The 19,023-nt window shown below is 38.8% G+C and overlaps 3 protein-coding genes across 3 annotated transcripts; 1 reads left to right on the forward strand and 2 right to left on the reverse strand.

The window, feature by feature from the left end:
• Positions 1–639: 639 nt before the first annotated feature.
• LOC116261579 (40S ribosomal protein S4-like) lies at positions 640–3,815 on the forward strand. Its single transcript, XM_031640408.2, has 5 exons — positions 640–798; positions 2,420–2,497; positions 2,604–2,784; positions 2,887–2,984; positions 3,168–3,815. The coding sequence occupies exons 1-5, from the start codon at positions 796–798 to the stop codon at positions 3,597–3,599; spliced, it is 792 nt and encodes a 263-aa protein (XP_031496268.1). The 5' UTR covers positions 640–795; the 3' UTR covers positions 3,600–3,815.
• A 2,458-nt stretch (positions 3,816–6,273) lies between these two features.
• LOC116260597 (uncharacterized) lies at positions 6,274–7,947 on the reverse strand. The gene is made up of 2 exons (XM_031639049.2): positions 7,849–7,947; positions 6,274–7,798 (listed from the first exon to the last, which is right to left on the reverse strand). The coding sequence occupies exons 1-2, from the start codon at positions 7,945–7,947 to the stop codon at positions 6,548–6,550; spliced, it is 1,350 nt and encodes a 449-aa protein (XP_031494909.1). The 3' UTR covers positions 6,274–6,547.
• A 3,072-nt stretch (positions 7,948–11,019) lies between these two features.
• LOC116259830 (uncharacterized) lies at positions 11,020–16,289 on the reverse strand. The gene is made up of 11 exons (XM_031637771.2): positions 16,096–16,289; positions 14,796–14,960; positions 14,538–14,656; positions 13,610–13,684; positions 13,368–13,461; positions 13,156–13,215; positions 12,905–12,970; positions 12,707–12,805; positions 12,450–12,494; positions 11,603–11,705; positions 11,020–11,290 (listed from the first exon to the last, which is right to left on the reverse strand). Exons 1-11 carry the CDS (start codon positions 16,216–16,218, stop codon positions 11,211–11,213), a joined length of 1,029 nt encoding a protein of 342 aa, XP_031493631.1. The 5' UTR covers positions 16,219–16,289; the 3' UTR covers positions 11,020–11,210.
• Between the last annotated feature and the right edge of the window lie 2,734 nt (positions 16,290–19,023).

A 19,023-nucleotide genomic window follows, 5' to 3' on the forward strand; every position in this document is an offset into this window, starting at 1 on the left:
AACTCTATAAATTTTGTGTGAATTTCTTCCCATTGAGGGCTAGATTGGAGACGAAATGGCTTAGATACATCTATTACCAAGTTGTTGTTTTGACCTCAAATGAACGGAGAAGATTAAAAAGTAGAATTCAAATATTTTTCATATAATCAGATATAAGTGATTGCTCAGTAACAGAATTATAGAAGATATTAAAGTTTGATTACTAACTGGATCTTGCCCAAATCCAAGCAATTTATGCAGACATTTTGCTTTCCTAAATGTATTTCCAGACACTTTCTATAACGTCAATGTTTCTCCATCAAACGAGATCTATAAGTTCTTAGTTTTTTATCACAAGATACTCACTAGTATATAATTCCATTACAAAGTCAAGTTAGATCCAATAGATTCGGCATTTTAAAACAGGCCAATTTCCGGATCCGATAATGATCCGACTACGATGCCGGAAGGGCACGACTTTGGTCTCTTTTGGTTTATCCACCACCGGCACATGTATTCCAGATCTTGACTCAGACCGGTCTTAGTCGATGTCCATTTGGATCTTAGATTCTGATAGGGATCCAGATTCATTCGAACGCAGACCCTCGCCGGGCTTGAGTCACTCGGCCTTCTTTCCCCGCTCAGCGCATCGCTGAATCTGGATCGTCCATCTCTGAGTCTAGGGTTTCCACCTAAAAAGTATAAACCCGAAGACGTGCTGTGTCTCTAGAGCGCTCGAGGGACGACGACTGAGGCAGGGGAGACGTTCGCGGGGAGGAGGAGAAGAGTAGCTGCGGCGGTCATTCCTGAGCCAAAATGGTGCGTCGTTCTTTTTCTTGTTTTTCCTTTTCCATGAGGATGATTCGATGAGTTTTGTTTCTGGTCGGAAGGAATCGACTCAATAACCGATGCTTCTGAGTGCGATTTCACCTTGATAAATACTTGATTGAGCGGAGGTAGCTTCTTCGGATTCTAGATTCGTTTCCGAGAAATTGCTACTGAGGAAATGGTTGATTGGGAAGGATTTCGTACCGTCGGCTGTGATGGAGCTAGGGAATTTGAGTGCTCTGTTATGTAGTACTCGTGTTTGAGTTGGATCTCCTTGATGAAACACTTGGACTATACGATTTTGGCTAACTCAAAACCCGGGGTGCAAATGCGATCTCTTTAGAAGGAATGGAGCTTTAGCTTGATGTCATCCGGAGAATGCTTGATCGAGGCTAGGGGTTTAAGGCTTTCGAAAGATAGGATCAGAAATAGGGTTTTATATCACCGATGCTCGTGCATCGCTGCTTCCATGGTTTTAGGTTTGCCCTCTTATTTTTCTTAGAGGAGGTGGTGTGATGTTTTTGCGATCTGAAACTCCGTCGATTTGGCTTCTCTTTAGTTTTTGCTTTCTTGTCGTGGACTGGTTACGGTGTTGTTACATCTGATTTTTTTGGAGGTTGGGGATTCAATGTCTGAGGCGAGTTACTGTCTGATTCAATGATACTCTCCTGAGTCCTCTGAACTTGTTTGTGTTCCTATTTGAAAGCTTTGCAGGTCGGTTATACGTTCTGTTGTCTCTCTTTCTCTGGATCCTCATTCTATATCTCATTGTTTTTAACTTAGGGCAACACTGAACATGACGGGGTTTGTTGTTAACATGTTGTCAATCAAAACTAATTGTCTTTTTGCTCATCTATTGTGAACAGCCTTAACTGGGACAAATGAATGCGGTAATTCATTAATTTTTTTGGATATTTCATGCATCAATTGGACATAATTTTGCTAAAAAATGGGCAAAATAAACATCTTATGAACTGTAAGGAATTAGGCTCAACCTAATGAGGGTCCGTGACTTGATCTGTGGTCTTCTTCCAAAATGTCATGTTTAGCCTCACGTGAAGATTCATTCAAAATTTCAAACTGAGGCTTTTGCTTTCTCAAGCCTCTTCCTGTATTACCTACCAGGGCGTTGTACAAAAATGTTTTTGTCTCTAACTCGTCACATCTCGTTCTCTATTTGCCATCTTGAACAATGTGTTGCTGTGCAAACTATCACTGATGGTACCTCTGCCTTGTGCTATGTTGACAATTGAAATCTTGAAATCTGGTAGTTAGCATCACGTAACATGGATTTAGTACTTTGGAGCCAATGGCAACAGCGTACAGTTAATACTCCATACTGTCATTGTGTCAATCAAAGACTGAAATGTACCATATCTGTTAAGATCAATTAGAACAATTCGTGGAAGTTTGGATGGCTGCGCATCTGGATTTGTGCTGATATTAGTGTTCTTTTTTTATTGAGATACTCTCTTCCATACCTTAAGGGGGAAGAAGCGCAAGAAGCATGTAATGCACAACACAAACGCACACACCCCTTCCCTTGTTTCACTCGCTTGAGAAGAAGATGATTTGGTTAATAACTTCTCTTTGAATTTTTTTTCTGATTTAGGCGCGAGGGTTGAAGAAGCATTTGAAGAGGCTCAATGCCCCCAAACATTGGATGCTTGACAAATTGGGAGGGGCTTTTGTAAGTTTCTCCAGAACCCTGCTGCTGGAATCCTTCTGAAGGATTCTTTGCGTGCAATTTAATCAATATTGTCTGTTTCTGATTGGTGATTTTCCATGTTCTGTAGGCACCCAAGCCATCTTCTGGGCCACATAAGAGTCGTGAATGCTTGCCCTTGATACTTATCATAAGGAACAAGCTAAAATATGCATTGACATATCGTGATGTTGTCTCAATCCTGATGCAGCGTCTTGTAACTGTGGATGGAAAAGTACGAACTGACCAAAAGTACCCTTGTGGGTTTATGGGTACGATTTATTCCCTTATCTTTTGTTTGGTAAAATGGTTATTATTGTTTCCTTTTTCATTATTGAGTAGTTATACGTTAAGCTGTTCTTTGTCATTTACAGATGTTGTGTCTATTCCAAAAGTAAATGAGAATTACCGGCTGCTTTATGACACAAAGGGTCGTTTCCGCTTACAGTCTATCAAAGACGAAGAGGCAAAGGTATGTTCAATCTATGTATTGTCATGTCTTGTCCGATTCGCTTTTGCAGGTTAGAACTTGAAGACTTTATTTTTTCTTGGGTCTGGTGAAGATAAATTTGATGCCCTGCCAGTTTCTTAACTGTTTCAGTGATTAGTTTGCATGGATATAATCTAACAACAGATTATGTTTTTTGCAATGCAGTTCAAGCTTTGCAAAGTCAGGTCGGTGCAATTTGGACAGAAGGGCATTCCTTATCTGAACACTTATGATGGCCGAACCATTCGTTACCCAGATCCACTTATCAAAGCTAATGATACCATTAAGCTTGATATTGAATCAGGCAAAATAGTTGACTTCGTTAAGTTTGATGTTGGAAACGTAGTGATGGTGACTGGTGGTAGAAATCGTGGTCGAATTGGTGTGATCAAGAACCGTGAAAAGCATAAGGGGAGCTTTGAAATTATCCATGTCCAAGATGCTGCAGGACATGAGTTTGCCACGAGGCTTGGCAATGTGTTCACAATAGGTAAGGGGACTAAACCCTGGGTGTCTCTGCCCAAAGGCAAGGGTATCAAGCTCTCAATCATTGAAGAAGCCAGAAAAAGAAACGCCGCTGCAGTGGCTGCTGCTTAACTGTTTTCAGTTCGGGACGTTGAGTATTCTTGACAGTTTTGTTATCCATTTTGCCTTTAATGGTGGAGGCTGTTTTGCAAGACATTTCTTACTTCTTTTTTTCTCGTTGTTCACAGTTGAAGGAAGTTATGCTTTTGTAATTAGGGACATGAATTGAGTTCGAAATTGGATGACTTTTCCTATAAGTGGACTAGCTTGATTCTGTTTTGGCTTTCATTAACTGGTCTTTTTTGCTGTTGTTCCAGATTTAGATATGCAAATAGCAGGTCGTGAAGTTCTTTTCATGTGTCTTTATGGGCCCCCGTGCGTTATCTATGTGAAGGTGATGACGTGAAAGTAAGTTCTCACTTGAGAAATAGGCGATGACATGGAAAAGCTATATTTGCGAGTTCGAATGTTGCGCTGTTGATCTTGTCTTTGAGACTATACAAAGATTGGATAAGCTTCTTAGCTTTTCGTCGATCTCCGTGTTCTGATCGATCTTCCCCATTAATGAGTTCCAAGTATTTCTCAGTCTTGAAGAAATTACTCTTCGTTTTTTATGCTTTAAGCCCTAATCACGATATTCAGTATCGTAGTAGTATTAGATCTCTGTGTTGGCGTCCATGTGAGGTATGCCATCTTGGCTATTCTCAGGTTCTGGAACTAGATTAAGTTTACGAGGTAGTCTGTTGCAGTCATGTAAATTTTGAACTGCCTGGCGGTTGAAGGTGGTGCTGAAAGAGAAGAACTTATCCTACTCGGGCATTCCCTCTATTTGGCTTGTTCCGAACTAAATAAGGTGATAAAATATGCCGTGAACTTATTTAGCAGTTTTGAGTAGGGATTGCCAAGTCATGCTTGTGAATTGTTTTGAAAAGTAAATCTTGTCATGTTGACAAGCTTCTTAAATTGTTTTGAGAAAACAAATCCCAGTCACAGTCGCTGTTGGATATTGTAACACTTCTCAAGCCAGGCCACTATCCAAAGTGGCTGATATTCTTCCGCATCTTCACAAGCTTGTTGAATTGGTTCGAGAAGTAAACCTTGTCATCTTCATAATCTTGTTAAATTGATTTGAGAAGTAAATCTTGTCATCTTCACAAACAACTGCGACTAAGAAACGCAGATTGGCAAAGTAGGTCTACTTTTATAATGGGTATATTAAGCGATCCATAGGCCTCTCTGTTTATCCTTATGATCCTCATTTGCCTGTAATAAAGCATCTAAGGAAGCCAGTACAAACAGAATCAAGAGATGTGAATACACAAGAATGGCATGGTGGAGCAGGAGGTTGAAGTCCTCAGCTGGGGCCTTGGGGTTTAGAAGCAACAGTTGAGGTATCTTTAAAATGGGGACATTACACTCCCCCAATAATGTTTCATTGTATAATAAGATTGGTCGAAGAATCCGTGTTTTATGAGAGGCGCCTTGAAGGGTCGTTTGACAAATGAAACACTTTTTAAGTGTTTCATGAATTAAAGGGTCGTTTGACAAATGAAAAAATGAAACACTTTTTAAGTGTTTCATGAATTAAAGACTGAGGCAGCCTGTCCCAATATTTGGTTTAGGTTCATAGCCAAACAGCCCCAGTGTGTTATGCCCTGAAATAATTAAGAGCAACTGCACAGTGGAGATCACAACGTACCTCCTTTTGTCTTGAAGACGAATGTAACAAATGGTGATCTCGTTCACCACTAAACATTCCATTTGTTGCGTCTCATCATCCTCAGGGGCCACGCTAATCTTCTCTGCATGATTCCAATTTTGTCAGATGTCTCCCACCAATAAAATTTGCGTCATTCCAATTCCAATTTCAGTGGACGTCTCCAAAGGGACCGCCAGTAAGCATTCCTTACGGTGCCACTTAATGCCTACAAAGAGGTCTCACTCTTCCTCATCAAGAGGGCAAGGTGTCCAATCACAGAAAATTCGAAATCATGCAATTAAACATGACAAGCTTTCTCCATTTTGTTTCACGATGGCTGAATCAGAAGGATTTTACCCCTGTTCACATTTTCTGCTAGTCAATCATTCAAAATTTGCATTGGGAGACTTGACGAAAAGAAGGAAACGAAGATCACGGTGGATAATAACAAGTCTCAATCAAAGCCACAACAGAAAATCTTGGATATTAAACAAGCCGCCCATTTTACGCAAACAATCATTTTAGTTGCTACGCAACGTGCAACCTAAAATCAGGTAGCGTTAACCCTTGAAAAAAGAGAAGCAAAGAAACTTAAGCAAGATAGAGTGGCTAACAGACTATGGAGAGATCCGCCCTCTCATTAAACGTAAAAGGCAGAAAACATGATGCGCTTGAGCTCCCAATGAGGAGGTGGTGTCTGTCAAGCGATAGGAAAGCATATTACAAAGATTTAAGCCTTAATAGTAGAGGCAGCCGATAAGAACAGGTTAAACAGCCTCGATGTTCAACCTAAAAGCTGCCCACCCATGACTACTCAAATCAACCACCATAAATAGCCATGAAAGGACGCGCTTCATGAGATAGTACGTGAATGATAAGAGGCCACACACTAGTCACAACAATTCATGAACAACCATAAACCAAAACAAGAATGAACACGAAGCAGGGTCAAGTAGCACGTGAGAATGTTCGATCAACGGAAGGTACCAAACTCGCAAGACTACAAGAAGCAACGGGGCGTTGCACAAAGCAGAACGAACAGCAGAATGGATTTAACACATCTAACTAGTTGAGTTTCATCACTGCCATTAGGCTATGATCTGTACTCAACTAGATTTGAGATTATTTCAATTTAAACGTGAAGAATATACATAAAAAGGTATTTACATAATCGAATAATTGTGCTAAAGAAACCAACAATTATTGGATAAAAATACTTGGAGGAGGAAACCAAACCAACAAGCAGAGAAAGGAGAATCTGTCAATGGGAAGGAAAAAAAAAAGTGTGTGTATGGGACAGCAGCCTTCTCTAAGACCGTCATCAAGACTTAACATCATCATCATCTTCAATATCCCAATTGAGATCCTCCTCGTCGTCTGCAGTACTTAGCCGTTTGCGGATATCAACCTTGTTTGGGCTTCCACCGCTGGTCGTCGCTTTTGTCTCATCGTTGCTTCCGAGATCTTCGATCTCATCCCAACCAAGATCATCTTCCTCTTGTGCGGAAACTTGGCTGGAAACAACAGAAAAATCACTATCCTTAGACGATTCTCCGTTGTCTGTTTTTGTTTCTAGCAATGTCCTATCCTCCGCAATTTCCTTCACTGGATCCGATTGGCCGCTCTTATCCTCAGGCGTTTCACCACCCAACTTAGCATTCTCATTAACAGTAGATTCAATCGGTGCTTCGAGATCTTTACTCTTAACGGAAGATTCAGAACATGGTTCCTTCTCGTGCACTTCCTCGGAGGCAGTCCCTTCCTTTTCCGGGCTCTCTACATTCTCATAACTCGAGCCAGCATGAACCTCTTCAAGTCCCTTGATATCCTTAATGGCGTTCTTCTGCGATTCATTTGGTTCCGCAGCTTCAGACTCATCATCATCATCGACCTCCCAACTCAAATCTTCTTCCTCGTCTCCAGCCATCACCCGCTTCACCAAATGAGCTCTAGCTTCTTCAACTTGCTTGAGCTTATGAACCCTGTAGGCATACCTAGTCCAGAAAGTATCGGAATCGACAGTTTTAGGTACCAATTTGGCAAAAAACCCGCTAACTGCAGCATTTTCCTCGCAGAGTTCCTCAATCTCATCCTCCATCTCTTGGAGAGAAAACCCAGATTTCCATTTAGTGAAGTCATCAACATCATCCGGATCTTCGCAGTAGGTGTTCGCATCGTTCTGAATGGCATGCAATTGCATCTCGAACCTAGTGAACTTTTTAATGCCAATACTGGATGGTGCAGGCACGGCCTGATTAGGATTATCGAGGGAGAGGAGCGCATCCTTACCATGCGAGATAAGATCCGCCGTGCTCTTGAAGACGACGTCGATCGCCTGGCCAACAGATTCGAGGGACTCCTGGGCGACAAACGCTCCGGTCTCTAAGGACGCCGGGAGAGTAGCTGCCACCACGCGGGCTTCCTCGGCGAGCCCAACGCGGAACTCGTCGAGGCCATGGCGGTACGTGTCGATCACCTGCTCCGATCTGGTGGTGATGGTCTTGATGAGGGAGCCGAAGTTCCATCCACCAAATGCCGCCGCCGCTGAAGCGGATTCTTCTGTTCTCGGGAACTACGGTTAGGGTTCGAGGGAGATCCGGATTCCCCTTCGCCCTCCGCCACTTCCCCAGGATTAGCGTTTCCTGCTGCTGCTCCTTCCTCTTCCTCCGTCTCTCTTGGGTACCGAGGCTCGTCGGAGAAGACGGATCTGAAGAAATCCATTGATCAAATAATCTCTCTGTCTCCGTCTCCCCGCAGAGAGGCCTCTCTCCCTCCCTCCCTCTCTTTGTCTCTCTTTGGGATGGTATGGCGATGGAACTGCCATTTTTAATGGTGGACACAGAAGGCAAAGAATTGGCAATTATGTCCTCAGACAAACTCCAAATGACGTGCAGTTGATATTTATGAAGCCCTAAACCAGCTCTCCTCTCAAGGATATATATGTATATACGAGCTTATTCTTTTGTCCATAATTTAAAAATGTAATTACTTGCTGTAGCTTTTAATAATAGAAATCATAATTTTTCAGGAAAATTGTTGAATAAAAGTTTGAATTTTACCGTTGGCAATCTTGAAAAACAAAAAGATTAGTTAAAATGATAAGGTTACATTGAAAACAAACAACAGTAAACGTTCTCATCCTTTTCAAGATACTGAGGATTTATTTTGGCAGTTTTTCTGATCTGGGTCACGTTATTCACTCTCTTTTAAGATATTATGTTGTCCAAATTATATTCTCACAAGCCCAATTTTGACTTACATCTAACCATGTATTGAACAGCATTTTGCCTCCAAAACACTATTTTAATATGCTTTTGAAACATGCCTCATAAGTTTTGAACAAATTTTATAATATAAACAACTTCAACCAGCAATTGATGCACCCCAAGCGCAACAACTTTGATAGTTTGTAACTTAAACAACACTCATCGACATGCTAATCACAACAACATCACTGGGTGGAATCTTTCGAGACCTGAGCCACACTCTTCCTTTCCTTCTTTCTCCTCAACACCCAAAAATTACTGTGACAAATTGGCATGTGATTATCTTTATCTAGCAAAGTTAATGGTGTTAGATGAAACGACAATTTACTAAGCTCACATGAACTGAGATGTTAGATGTGCATTTCATTATTTTGGCTTTAAATGAACATTTACTTTAGCTGTTGATTTGAAATACTGCACACCAATCTTATCTGGAGTTCTTAACATGATTTCAGGGACATCTAATCAGGTTAAGAGTTCGGGTATGCTTTTTTCTCAGGGAATAATTTCTCTTTCATAGAATAGAACGGCCGTCGGAAAAGTTAGGCACTTCACTTTCATCGAAAACGACAAGTTCCTTGGGGAAAAGTTGGCGCCAACATGGCTTACCGACCTTCTCTGCCGTCCCACTCGTTTCAAGTCCAAAAGAAAAGTAATCGCTTTCTTGTGGGAAACCCTTTTCTTTGCCTCCAAACAAACAGTCCCTAAGAAACCAAGCTTCATAAAATCGTCGTGTCCCCTTGATTGCACGCTGATCTGGTGCAGCTTTTATATAATATATATATATGAACCGTGAAACTAAATAATGGCCCAATCTGATCCCCTGTATCGTGTGGCTATTAAATATGGAGAGTTGGAAATATAGTAGCTTGTGAAGAAGTTGTCACATCAACAGTAGTTTTTAATTTTCGTCAATATGTTATGTAACGTTTATTTATTCAAAAATAACTTCAAACATAACAATCTATGAGTCGTTCATTTTGACTGATTTAATGACCTCCATGTTTTTCATATGTTCTTGAGGGGTCCTCATGTACTGGTGTTTGAAGTTCTGAACCAATCTTTAAGTCTTCCTTACCTTCACAACGATTTAGCATTTGATTTTCAGAGTCTTCTTGAACAGTGAATCCATGAATATGTAGAGATTATTAAGCTTTCCCAAGGGAGACTAGATTATTAAGCTTTCCCAAGGGAGACTAGATTATTAAACTTTCCCAAGGGAGACTAGTTTATTAAGCTTTACCAAGGGGACAACTATATGTTTGTAGACACAAAATATATTGTTTTCATTGAACATTTGATGGCCGGACTCATGGAAACAAGAAAATGCATCACAATACGAACAATGGTTTTCAACACCTTATATTTTTGGCATCATTTCGGTGATCATTTTCGCTTGAATCTAGCAAAGAGAACACTCTTTGAAACCGTTCATGCTTTAACGAACATAATCAGGATATGGGTGCTGAACCCATTGACGTCGATTATAAAGGGCAAATCAATCTGATTCATCCGCTGAAAAAGGGATTCTCACTTGCCATGCACTGTCCATTTTTAAATTATTTTGAAATGTTTTTTATTATTTCTTATTATTCTCTATGTTTTCAGGATTTTCAGTTTTTTCTAAAGTAAATATAATAACACTTTTTTTCAATTCATAACGGATTCAGTTGAATCAGCCAATCCACTAGATTTGCAGCATGAAATGACTGATTTCATCCAGTTTCAAATTTTAACAAGGGGCGCACTCAGGCTCTTCTTCGACCTCAGCAGATATGTTTAACGTACAAAAGAACAACAATCGTCCTTAAATAAAGTTTATGTCGTGACTACGACTCGTATGGCAGATTGAGAGATGGGCCATAGCATGTTTTGTCATTGCATCGAGCAGTAGATGTCTGCTTTTGGATTCTCACAAGAATATCCCGCATATGCTGCCGACAGGTTGGTGATATTTTTATTATAATGTAGTGACCAATGTCAGTATCTGAAATGATACGGAGAATCGGCCTGCCTTGGCATAACTAATCAAGATTCATTTCAGTGGAGCAACTGATACAATGCGACTTCATTGATACAGGGAATCAGGTTAGTACCGCAAGCTACTACTCAGTCCACAAATAACTCCTTTAGTTTATCATATCGAAGTGCAAATATATCGTCAATGCACATTAAGAATGAGGCAGTTTCAGTTTTGAGATGTATGATAAGTTTGTAAAATGAGCAAACTTTACCTTATTAACATGGGTAAAGTTCATCTACATAAAGCTTTATAAAGAAAGATCAGAATTAGACTGGCTGAAGCTGAAGAAGACACTCATAAAGTGACAGTCAAAATGCATCGACGGGTGAATATCAGTGTTCAAAGAAAATTTGTCACTTATTTCTCACATTCAAGATGGTAAAGTTTTCTAAGATACTCTCATCCTTGTGGTGCATCCCAAATGCAAAAGTTTTTACATATCAGATGTGTACCACATCTGAACCAAAAAAAGAAAACGCACTTAGATTGAGCTGACCAGGAGAGTGAATTCATAAGTAGTTTCATTGCTGGCATCTATTACAAGAGCAGCATCACAAAGTAAAAGGATATAAGCCACGGAAATTTGGAAAATTACAATTGCTGTCTTCATATATAGAGTTCAATTACAACGATGGAGATTTAATTCTGTCCTTTCACTTAGAGAAAAAGGAAAAAAATAACGATGGGCATGCTAATTAACATGCTCCTGCAAGGGAAACTAGTTTTTCAATTTCCTTAATGAGGATATCTCTCTCCTCTTCAGACTGTTCATCATCTGCAGTTGGACAAAGTTGTAGAAGAAAAGTCAAGATTAAGGATGAGAAAGGAGGAAGTGGTTGAGGTGGAGAACAAAAACTTTCGCAGGTTACAATTAGAGACAGCCTTAGCTTGCATATGCTGGATTTTCTTTACATCTTTTCTTTTCCCCTTCTTTTTAACAGATATTACTTATTAGTTAATAGATCTTTTCCCCTTCTTTTTAACAGGTAGTAGTTAATAGAAATAGCATCTGAATAACTTCAACCAACCATCCAATGAACCCCAATTAAAATACGTGATGGCAGGGTAAAATAGAGGACAGGCTTACCTTTGCTGAATGGAAGATTGTGAAGTAGGGGTAGCAGTCCATCATGGTTTTTCACGAGAACTGCAGTTATATCTGGTGGCTTATTTGGGTTTGCAACAAAGACCTGAAATGAGAACCAAAAGAACATGCCAAATATTACCACAAAGGGCTTTCATAAAAGTTCATGAGGTACAACTGCATGCAGAAACCAACGGGAAACAGGGTTCCACAAGAAAACAATGTTCAAAGAAAGCATGAAGACAGGAATTGTAGGGATCATCTTCAAAGTGGCAGATCCTGCTTGATATTTGTGTAAACATGTAAGAGGACCAGGTCGGTAGCATCTGTTTTCCGTACAATCTCACACCACTTCATGCTCCGTGCTTCACTCAATACCAATTGCAATTTGAAACTGCGACGGTTGCACGAAGGTTTGAGATAAGCGATAAAAAGAACATGTAAATATATCCAGGACAGTATAGTCCGTGAGATAGAGCAGACACAGGGTGAGTTCCGTGCTGCTGGAATCCATTAACCTTATGTATCTAGTCTCACCTATGTGATTCATAAAGGCCCTTCAAGTTCACATGGTTTGCAGCTAGCAGAATAAAGCTCATTGAAACAACTAAGAAAAAAAAAAGCTCCAATAAAGCAAAACTTTGAATAGCGACAGCATCTAAGAAGGCTTATTTCCAAAGGCAATCACAGAGCACCTTTCTTCAGAAACTTTACACATCCGACTGATACTGCATTTAGTGTGTACAAAAAAGCACAAGTGATGTAGTTACTTTTGTTATATCTACCTACACATAAGTCCCATCAAGAAGATTCATACACAACAAGCATGAATACTGAAATTCAATCACACCTTGAAAATGTGGAAAGCTGATATCTGGATGTTTTTGCTGGTATCCTGCCAAAGTTGCAGATTTCAGTAAGATATCATGCAGAAGTTGCCACATGAAACATATAAAAGGAAAACACCATAAAAGACGATCTGTTCTATCTTAAAGCCTACTGTCAATTTATAATATTACATTTTAATACATGGATTTGAGTCAATAAGGTGATATTTCAATAGTTGACAGGATGCTTAAGAGTTAAGAGAGTATAAACATGTCCCACCTTCAGAAGCTTCATTATGATCTTCAAGTTTTGAACCTCTGAAACATATCGCACCATTACTTGTGAATTTGGGGCTTCCAGAAGAAATTCTGAAAGAAGCTAACCAACAAACAAGGTTCCTATTAGATGAGACAGACTCATATCAGCCAGAACAAATACTAGAATAAATGTTTCAAAAAAGAGTATGTAGATACTAACCTTCAGTGACTGCCTTCGTGTTACATAGTTTGGTGATGTCAACAGTTGTTCATAAAGATCAAAGAACTGAAAGAATATGGCCTCCAGTCAGAAAATGTGATAGGCATTCATTATGACATATGTGGATTTTGCCTTCGATGAGCACTTTTGCAGAATTATTGCAATTCCGCTACAAGATTACAAGCATACAAAAAGGAGAGATAAACAATAGGTATGAAAAGGAGAAAATGAGAGCTTATTATATAGCCAACCTGTTCATAGTGGGAAATTAGGTATGCAGAGACAACATCTTCATGTTTAGTAAGCAGATCCTAACAAAAAAATAACTTTAATTAATCATGAATTACCTGGTATTGATGAAATGTTGTGGAAAAGAAGGTAAAATGTCATCAAACAATTTTTCAAAAAATTAAGATCTTTATGCAAAAGCATAAAGAATCTCTGCACAGTAGTTAAAACAAACCTTAAATGTTGCAAAGGCATCTGATGCTACGTCAAAGTTTGGGAGGTCCACAAATTTGAAGAACAACTCAAAGCTGGTTGACTCCAACAAATATCTGTAAATGAACTACATATTTGCACACTCAAATGCAAGAAAAATCGCGAGCTGGGGAAGCAAAATGCATCCATGAAAGAAACCCAAACAAGCAGAAGCTGCGACTTAGAAATGATTATGAGAAATACAAAATAGTTAGAGAAACTCACTTAGCAAGTGTAGGATATTTGATGCATTCCCTTAGCATATTCCCACAATTCAAAGCAATCGCTTTGTTGTCATAACTGTTAAGAAAGATAAAGAAGATAGGAGTTTGTCAATAGCATTCAGCACATCATTTATGAAGTTTGTGTTACTTAAATATATTAATTAATATGTGCAGACATATGTAGTTAAAAGCACGCCTAGGTGCCCTGGGTATTGGCTACAGCCTAAATACCTAGCTCAAGGCATTTCGGTGCCTCAATAAAATATTATTTTTAAAAAATTTAATGCTAAAATTCTTTTTTCTTGCTCTGCCTTCTAGTGTATTGTTTGAGGTGGAGGAATTTCAAAATCCTCACCTTTTCCCTTTTCTTTTTCCCTCCTTCTCTGTTTCCCCATGTTTTTTCAAATAAGACCCCATGTTTTCTGTCAAGTGACTGACTGGGCCCCACTGCCTAAGCCTTTTTGGAACTGACGCCTAGTCCTGCCCAGAGCTTTTAACTATATAGATGCAGACATGCAAGGATTGCATACATACACACACACACACACACACAAAGGACAAATATTAGAAAAAATGCATGAATCTCTTGCATGTTTCATAATGCAACTCTTGTAGAAGACCCTGACAGGATAGCTCAAATAACACAACTTAACAAATAAAGGAAACCTTAGCCCAATAAAGATGCAAAATTTGAGCAGTAACCACCAATGAAACAGTTTCTCATGTAAAGCTCTTCAATTGGTACACCAACTAGCAATTACTTTCTGCATGAAGGCATATAAGGGGAGAAGTTCCAGGCTTCCAGCATCCAACTAAACAAGTTATTGAAGGTAAATTACTAAATATATAAGAAGCATCTTTCACACTCTCAGAATCCAAATACTCCATATTTGAGCCAGAACATTGTCCAGTTAAGAATGAAAACATACCACACGACAAGGGAGTCTAGAAGGTCAGGATGACTCTCAATGTATTCCACACAGCAATGACTAGATCCCACTGTCTGTTTGAGTAAAATGCCCCAGCAATGTACCAGATCTTTTCTTGCCTATTTCAAAGCAAAATCATCACCTCAAAATACTTGGAGAACAAGGATATATTATACACTCACTTACATACATAAACATGTACTTATGTTATACACACACACACAAACATAGAGAGAGAGAGGAAAAAAGTGAACTCACTTCCCACCCAAGAATAGGTAACTTGTGAACAAAAAGATCAAGAACTCCATCCCGGCATATTTCAGTTGCTAGCTGCAAAACCTGATCAGCATTTGGTTCAACTTCACCGTCTCCAAAAAGCATTTGTCTCATACTAAGGAGGTTTTTTTCAAAATCTTCAAGCACCTGTCCCGATGGGTTAAAAATGTAGATGTTATCATCGGCACTTCAAAACCTACCTTTTGCAATTTAATGTCATCGTTCAACTTGTATAATTCATTTCTGGTCATGGAATCTGTCCTAAGAAAACAGATAAACTAACTACACTTTGACTTACTGCAGAACTGGATCCATATAGGTTGAAGTTCGAACATACAACCCTTTCCGTCACTAAAACCAAATAATGGAGTTACCCTTCATACCGGATGAAACTTTCACATCTTGTTGATCAAAACTTCAAGAACAAAAGAGTTAAGGCATAAACCCCCAGCCATGCCACCCGTTCAATTTGCATAATATTAACGTAACAGACTTCATGCAAACTAATTGCACCAAAAGTAGGTCAGTGCAATGAAACAGAGACCGGTAACAAGTGAGAACCAGAATACAGCAAACAGCTTACATGTTGAAAACTGCACTTAACAAAACAAGAAAGTTGGATATCATTGCAGATCAAACAAAAAAGCTAAACAGGACTACAAATCATTAACTGGTGTAAAGCGAGGTCTCATCAACAGACGGATCGATGCATTGGTCATTGGAGGTAAATTATACACAGGCAGTATTCAACAATAAATTAGTACACCAACATGCTCAGAGGACAACTACCTTATAACCATAAAAGTTAATGACGATTAATCTAAATTAATCAAAAAATCATGAAAAAAATATTACATCAGTGCATAGTATGCAAAAAAAATATTACATCAGTGCATAGTATGCAAAAAAAATATTACATCAGTGCATAGTATGCAAGTCAATTTGCCTAATAGATCATCATACCACCAACAAAGTTCGACCAAACTACGCTAGTGCAAGTCTTACGCCAGTTTGGGAATGCACTAAGAGAAGAGATATCAGTGTAGGAACCCATTACTGACATACAAAATGGCAGCAGTCAAAATGCAAATTCTGATTCCAATTGAACACTCGCTTAAATAGGAAAGGATCACGACACCAACATCGATTCTTCAATCAAACTGCTTGCCAGTTAACCAAAAGACTCGATTCGGCAAGAAATTACGAGCACCAACATGAAAATACACGAAAGAAACTCAAGAGACCACCACTCTGCACACTGCACCCGATAGAAAGAACGGACCTTCTCGAGGGCTCGGACGTCCGCGACGGTCTTCGCATCAAGTGCGAGAAGGGATTCCCTGACCGACCTCACGAGCTCCGACGGCGATTTAGGCCTCGACGGCTTGAAGAACGAGAACGACATTATTCTTCTCTCTCCCTTCCCCCCCTCTCTCTCTCTCCCCTCTCTTACATTTCCACCATCTTTTTTCTTCTTCCTGGTTACGACCTACAGGCCCATTCGCATAAAGCCGCGTCCAAAATGACTCTTTACGCCACATGACTCCCTAGAATGACCTCCACGTCCCTGAGAATAGGCTGCCCAGTACGATAATTGTTGTGGGTCCCGCAAAAAGAAAAAAATTGCTCGTAAGCTCGTCAAGGAAAACTGTGCCCAAACTGGACCCTCAAATTTGTACTGTTTGACAATTTGCCTCTCATGCTTCCGGACATTGTCCTATGCCCGTTGGGGTCCAAGTCCAATTAATGGGAAAAAAATCTCTCTCATTGATAATCAAATCCAATGTTTGCTTATAAGATTTTCTTACCAAACCCAACTTGCCAGATACCCATCACATGTGAAAATCTAACTTTCCAGCTACAACACGGTGCATGCTGGTACTTAATGCCAAAACAATATATATATATATATATGTATATGTATGTATATATATATTAGCCAAGTTTCTCCATAATTAAGACCAAGTTTTATTAGTATTTTTGTTGAATAGTTAAACAATTAGCTTTATGATTTAGAGAATAGCACATGACCCTTAGTGGCTTAATTGGCTTACAAACTTTCATATTGAACAAAAATGAAAATGTGTGTACCATTTCAAGCCAAGATTGAGTTGAATGACGTGTATTTAAGTTTTTGAGATAATTTACTAGTCCTATAAACTTGAATTCTAAACTATTGGGTATCTCGATTCATTGCTTTTTAACAAGTGTCAATTGAAAATAGCTACAGAGCCACATGGTATCTAACTCATTACTTGTGTAAAATTCGAGTTTAATTAGCATAGTTGGTGTAAGATTCATGTTCAACAATGAAAGAAAATGAATTTTCACAATCTTAGTTCTTAGCAAGTGTTCTATAACATTTTAAAGACAACCAAAGTTCTCCAATCTACCTTTCACATAATCATCCACATGAAATAAACTGTTGGTACCAAGGAAAGGTCTCGATCTTCACAAAAGTAGGCGCGTGAAAAAAAAAAAAGCAGACGGCTGACGTGAATTATGAAGGATGACAGAGGATTTATGAAAAACAAAAGGCAGGTAGCCTGAATGTATGATCCACGTTGAGAGCAAGGGTGTAACAGGTATTTCGCTCCTCAGGTGATATTTTTTTACGTTGGATTGGAGGAAAGCCAAAGCTTGGCTGTGTGCAATTAATGAAATGTTGATCTGTTGTGAAATGTACAAAAACTTGAAGCCGTATTTCAAATTTTAGGTAAAGGGTGGGCCCGTTTGCAACTTTGCCTTTTGTTTCTTTGAAGAAAGATTGGTGTTATGTTTTTGTCTATGATTACAAAAACTTTAGGCAAATCTGATTTTTCGGCCCGTTTGATGGAATCATTTTCCTTGGAAAACATATATTCTTTTGGTACAAAATCTGATTTTTCGGCCCGTTTGATGGAATCATTTTCCTTGGGAAATGCATATTCTTTTGGTACAAAATCTGATTTTTGGGCCCGTTTGATTGAATCATTTTCCTTGAAAAACGTATATTCTTTTTTGTACATGAAAGCCCGAGAAGTGTTAAACTCAAGAGGACGGAATTTAATAAATTAAAGCAAGCTCTTAATTGGCATTCGTTGACAAGAACAGCCAAAAAGCATCCTATGCCTCAATGATTTGGGCGTTACTCCATATGACATTCAAATTTTAGTCTAGAACACCAGAATCCAATGAGTTGGATTTTATAAGAAAATCTGAATCGGATACCATTTGAATAAAATTTTGCTTGTCGCATTTTTCTTGCCAAATATGTTCTCTGTCCGCTGGTGAAAGTTTGAATCCGGTATGTATTTTGCACACCTCACTCTGATTCTGGATCCAAATCTGATTAGAGACTATCCAAACAATTAAATCTGGCATTGGATACACTGAGTTTCAAATCAACACCCTATTAGAAACTCTTTGGTTTCCAAACAAAATCCTTCATTTGAGTTATTAGCAATTGAACTTTAACATGCCAAATCTCCGTAAAATGCAAAATTGTATTGGAATTGGTATTTCGATAAAAAATAAAACCATTTCTCGATCTTTTATGATTGTGAAATTTTTGTTTGCAATCTCTTAAAGGATGTAGCATAACTGGTCGGGCAGAGGTACTTATCATTTTGGGGATCTTTATGAATATTCGGATTAGAATTCAATGGTTGCATTAGAATCAAAGTGGGTAATGTGCAAAACTAAGTTATGGGCTAATTATATTACGATTTGGGTGTAAATGATATTTTTTTTACTGACTTTAAATTAATTTGGGCTAAATCAAATTAAATTGGACGTGGTATTGCCAAGATCTGACCCGTTTACCCCTTAAAATATATTTCTTTCAAAATAAGCGAACATTTTAGTGGTTGGTATTCCATTTAATCAGTAAGGGCATTCTAGTCGTTTTATGTACGAACATTTTAGTGGTTGTAGGCAGTCCAATACTAAAACATGATTTGCGTTAAGTGTATCTTTAGGAGGCATTTGCTAATAGAAACACTATAGTGTTTTATAAATCTTGTCTGTCTCCAAAATTAGGACAAGTGCATTCTTTAAATATACTTTAATCTTTAAAAAAAAAAAATCATGAAACACTAACATGGTATTCCGGTTACCAGATGCCCCCAAATAATGCCGGGCTATTCTTATACATAGTTTAGTCTCGACAGTCATTTATATGGTTTGTCAGTATATTCTCATCAATGGAATTACAACTTAATACGATCAA

This window comes from Nymphaea colorata, chromosome 9 (genome assembly GCF_008831285.2).
Source record: "Nymphaea colorata isolate Beijing-Zhang1983 chromosome 9, ASM883128v2, whole genome shotgun sequence".
In the NCBI taxonomy this organism is placed as follows: domain Eukaryota; kingdom Viridiplantae; phylum Streptophyta; class Magnoliopsida; order Nymphaeales; family Nymphaeaceae; genus Nymphaea; species Nymphaea colorata.

Excerpts from the sequence above, each read along its gene's own strand:
- LOC116261579 (XM_031640408.2), top strand. Across the intron at positions 2,498-2,603 it reads ACAAATTGGGAGGGGCTTTT|GCACCCAAGCCATCTTCTGG; the intron begins GTAAGTTTCTCC and ends CATGTTCTGTAG. Across the intron at positions 2,785-2,886 it reads GTACCCTTGTGGGTTTATGG|ATGTTGTGTCTATTCCAAAA; the intron begins GTACGATTTATT and ends TGTCATTTACAG.
- LOC116260597 (XM_031639049.2), bottom strand. The coding sequence starts at position 7,947 with ATGGATTTCTTCAGATCCGTCTTCTCCGACGAGCCTCGGTACCCAAGA. Across the intron at positions 7,799-7,848 it reads GAAACGCTAATCCTGGGGAA|TTCCCGAGAACAGAAGAATC; the intron begins GTGGCGGAGGGC and ends CCCTAACCGTAG.
- LOC116259830 (XM_031637771.2), bottom strand. The coding sequence starts at position 16,218 with ATGTCGTTCTCGTTCTTCAAGCCGTCGAGGCCTAAATCGCCGTCGGAG. Across the intron at positions 13,685-14,537 it reads CTAGACTCCCTTGTCGTGTG|TTATGACAACAAAGCGATTG; the intron begins GTATGTTTTCAT and ends CTTTCTTAACAG. Across the intron at positions 12,971-13,155 it reads TAATTTCCCACTATGAACAG|TTCTTTGATCTTTATGAACA; the intron begins GTTGGCTATATA and ends ATATTCTTTCAG.